General features: G+C 38.7%; 1 protein-coding gene across 1 annotated transcript; it reads right to left on the minus strand.

Moving 5' to 3' along the window:
* Window positions 1-1,330: 1,330 nt before the first annotated feature.
* On the minus strand, window positions 1,331-3,185 carry LOC119083008 (Werner syndrome ATP-dependent helicase-like; the record flags this gene model as incomplete). The annotated part of the gene is given in 4 exon segments (XM_037192643.1): window positions 1,331-1,854; window positions 1,911-1,951; window positions 2,099-2,624; window positions 2,627-3,185. Coding segments are annotated over 4 exon segments (1,650 nt in total), but the record flags the coding sequence as incomplete, so codon positions are not given.
* Window positions 3,186-3,551: the final 366 nt, after the last annotated feature.

The raw sequence follows: 3,551 nt of genomic DNA on the forward strand, positions 1-3,551 counted from the left end.
TCAATACTGTGCTGTATTTACCTACATTAGAGTTCAATATTGGCAATGAACCGTATTTTAGTCACGTTTCGCATCCACAGGTCGATTCGATTTGACATATTATCCTGTGCACGTGCAAAAATGATGAAAATACGACACTGAGAATAAAGTCTTTTTTTTGTATAAATCAAAAATCGTTTCGTTTGAAATGATTTTCAATCTCATCGAGATCGACTGTACCAACGTCTTGTGCAGTTAACATTTTTGCATACTTCAACATATACAAAAAGAAACGAAAATGCAATTTAAAGCAGAATTTCATTTCATTTAATTGTGGAACGGTCCGATTTGCCTTCGCTTGTATCGTATGAACATTGAAAAAGGAAATTCAAAAAGATTCAAAATCTTGACGATAATTAAGGTAAAAAAAACTCTTAAAAAGCCGACTCCATTCAAAGAATTTTCAAGTGAATATAAAATTGAAACAACAAACAATCAACTATACTTACCTATACGTATAGTTTTTGTAAGAACAAAATGTTCAACGAACCCTTAACACTCATTTGTTTGCTTGTTTCCTTGCAGAATTCTAATAATTAAGTGCGTCTGCAGCATTTAAAACAAAAGTGGAAAACTCCACTCGAAATAAATAAAGTTTCAAGTTATTTCGTTAATATTTTGCTTTACGGTATCAAGAGATTTAATTCAAATAAGGAAGCAGAAAACGGGTTGTTTTAATTTTGAGACAACGCCCGCGTTTGAAAATACATTGAAGTGAAAAAAATGACGACGTTTCGTCAGAAAGCTTTTAAATTTCGTTGTGGGATCGGAGCTCATGTTTCCTCTTAATTAAATGCTGAATAAAATGTGAGAGAGAAGCCATTGTGTTTAGCTGCGAAAACTTGAGATGTTTCCAACTCTAGTCTTTTTTCGGACAACGGCACTAGATATAGCTAACAGTATACAATGCTACCGTCAATTATGCCACTTTGCTGCATGAGTAATCAAAATCCATAGAGATACACTCGTATAAGTTGGCATGATAGCTCTGTCATTAAACATGTCTGGCTGCCCATGTAATTATTGGGTGCCGATCAGCATCCCCATATAACCTCTCGAGTATAATTTCATGTAAAAATCATTGATTGTATGTCGCATTGTCAATTTGCTTTATTTCAAAATTTTGCATTAACTTATGGTCATTCTACATTTAAGAGGCTTTGCTCATACATATGTCTATGACAATCTAACAATCTAATACGAAAACGGGAAAAACATTGAAAAATGAATGTGACTTCATTGACTTTCGAAAAATTAAAATCGTTTTCTGAATAGAAATTGTAGAGCCGACCTAAGAAAGTCGTGGTCGCTTGGCGGCGATTTCACCAATTGATCCTTCTGAGTTTGTTTCGCCGGCATCAGTCGTTTGGTTAATGTGTGACGCATTCTTAGATTCAAAACTCGTCTCTTGCTCTTCCTCATCTACGTCTTGTCGTAGGTTACTCCCATCGGAGCTTTCGTGTTCGCTTTGACGCTCACTTTCGTGCTCGCTTTCAATCTCTTTTTCGTGTTCGCTTTCACGCTCACTTTCGTGCTCGCTTTCAATCTCACTTTCGTGTTCGCTTTCACGCTCACTTTCGTGTTCGCTTTCACGCTCACTTTCGTGTTCGCTTTCACGCTCACTTTCGTGTTCGCTTTCACGCTCACTTTCGTGTTCGATTTCACGATCACCTTTGTGTTCGCTTTCACGCTCACTTTCGTGCTCACTTTCTTGTTCGCTTTCGTGTTCATTCAAATCTTCTGATCCATTATAATAACAGTATTCATCGTAATTGGATACGTCTTCACTGTCGTAGTCGTCGTTAAAATCAAAATCTGGAAAAACAGATCAATTATGCTTGAAGTGTATCCAGTTCTGTACGACTGCAGACGTGTTGGCGGTGATGAAGAATTCGAAGGATTAATAGCACGGCTGCAATTATCGCAACAATTTTCACGGGATGCAATGGAAGTGGTATCTTCTCCGAAATAATCCAAAAATTGTCTTCCTATTTGAACAAAAAAAACGATGCCATTGATTCTATCTGATAACGATCAACTCACTACACTTCTAACTTACCGTCGGCATGTCGTTGAAAAAAGATACTGTCGAAATTCGGCACGAAGTCTACGCAGATTAGTCAAAGTCAAAGTTGGCAAGGGGTCCTTTCTGTGAGTCAGGAAGAATTCTTGCAATTGGAAGTCGTTTTCATCGAAAAAAGTAACAACTTTCGCATGTAATCCGTCGCGGCCGGCGCGCCCAACCTCTTGATAATAGCTCTCGATGCTTTTTGATGCGCCATAGTGTATCACAAGTCTGACGTCAGGCTTGTCGATACCCATGCCAAAGGAAATCGTCGCTACAACTACTTTGATCTCATTCTCTACGAATTTTGTTACAATGTCTGATCGGGTCGTCATCGGTAGATCGGCATGATACGTTGATGATTCGATTCCATGTTCAGCAAGTGCCTCTTGAACCTCGTCTGTCTCAACAATTCTCAATACATAAATGATGACGCTACCGGTCACATTTTCCATCAATGGTTTCAAATCACGCCAAGGGTTACCGACACTTTTTCGTTTAATCAAAAATTCAAGATTCGTCGATCGAGTTCGGTGACGATCACAAGTGGAGCATTCAGTCGAGCCATTCTTATTATTTCATTACGTACGTCTTTGGTGGCTGTAGCTGTGACAGCCAAAATTGGAACATTCGGGATGATATCTCTGATGATATTAAGTTTAAGATAGTCCTGTCTGAATTCGTGGCCCCATTGACTTATCGAATGTGCTTCATCAATGGCAACCAATGTTAAACGGTCTTTCAATGTCGTCATTAATTTCTTGCCGTTAAGGCCCTGCAGATATTCAGGACAGCAATAGACAATACTAAATTCATATCCAAAAACGCGTTGTAGAATGGTAGTATCGTTTTGGGCTGATCCCAAAAGACAAGCTGAAACGCCAATTTTGACCATACTGTGCACTTGGGACTGCATTAAAGAAATCAATGGTGATATCACAAGAGTGATTCCGTTTTTCAGAAGAGCTGGCAACTGAAAGCACAGAGATTTGCCGTGCCCAGTGGCCATCACTGCCAACACATCCCTTTTTTCCAAAACCGCTTCGATAATATCTTTTGCATGGGACGAAATTTGACCAATTTGAATTTAGACGTAAGACACTCGACCAGCTGCACATCTGATTCTATTTTACTCAAGTCGGCATCCGTATATTGGATATCCATTTTTCCGACTTTGTAAAAGCTTATGTCTTATGTCTTAGAATAGAACTGATTTTGCTGAGTATTTTATTAGCTTTAAAGTTTTGCAGTGAAATTAGCTAAGTTTTGACAACTCCGAAAATGTTATGCAGAGCCAACGCACTGCTCCTAGCATGAACACTACTTTGACAAACGTCGAATTTGGAGACTTTTGTGATGAGAGCTACCGCTTAAGATTGATTGTATTGTGTGTTTGAACTCACACAACTAAAACAAGTCACCTATCTTCACGAAAGAAACGCAGTGC

This window comes from Bradysia coprophila, unplaced genomic scaffold (assembly GCF_014529535.1).
Source record: "Bradysia coprophila strain Holo2 unplaced genomic scaffold, BU_Bcop_v1 contig_535, whole genome shotgun sequence".
Classification (NCBI taxonomy): Eukaryota; Metazoa; Arthropoda; class Insecta; order Diptera; family Sciaridae; genus Bradysia; species Bradysia coprophila.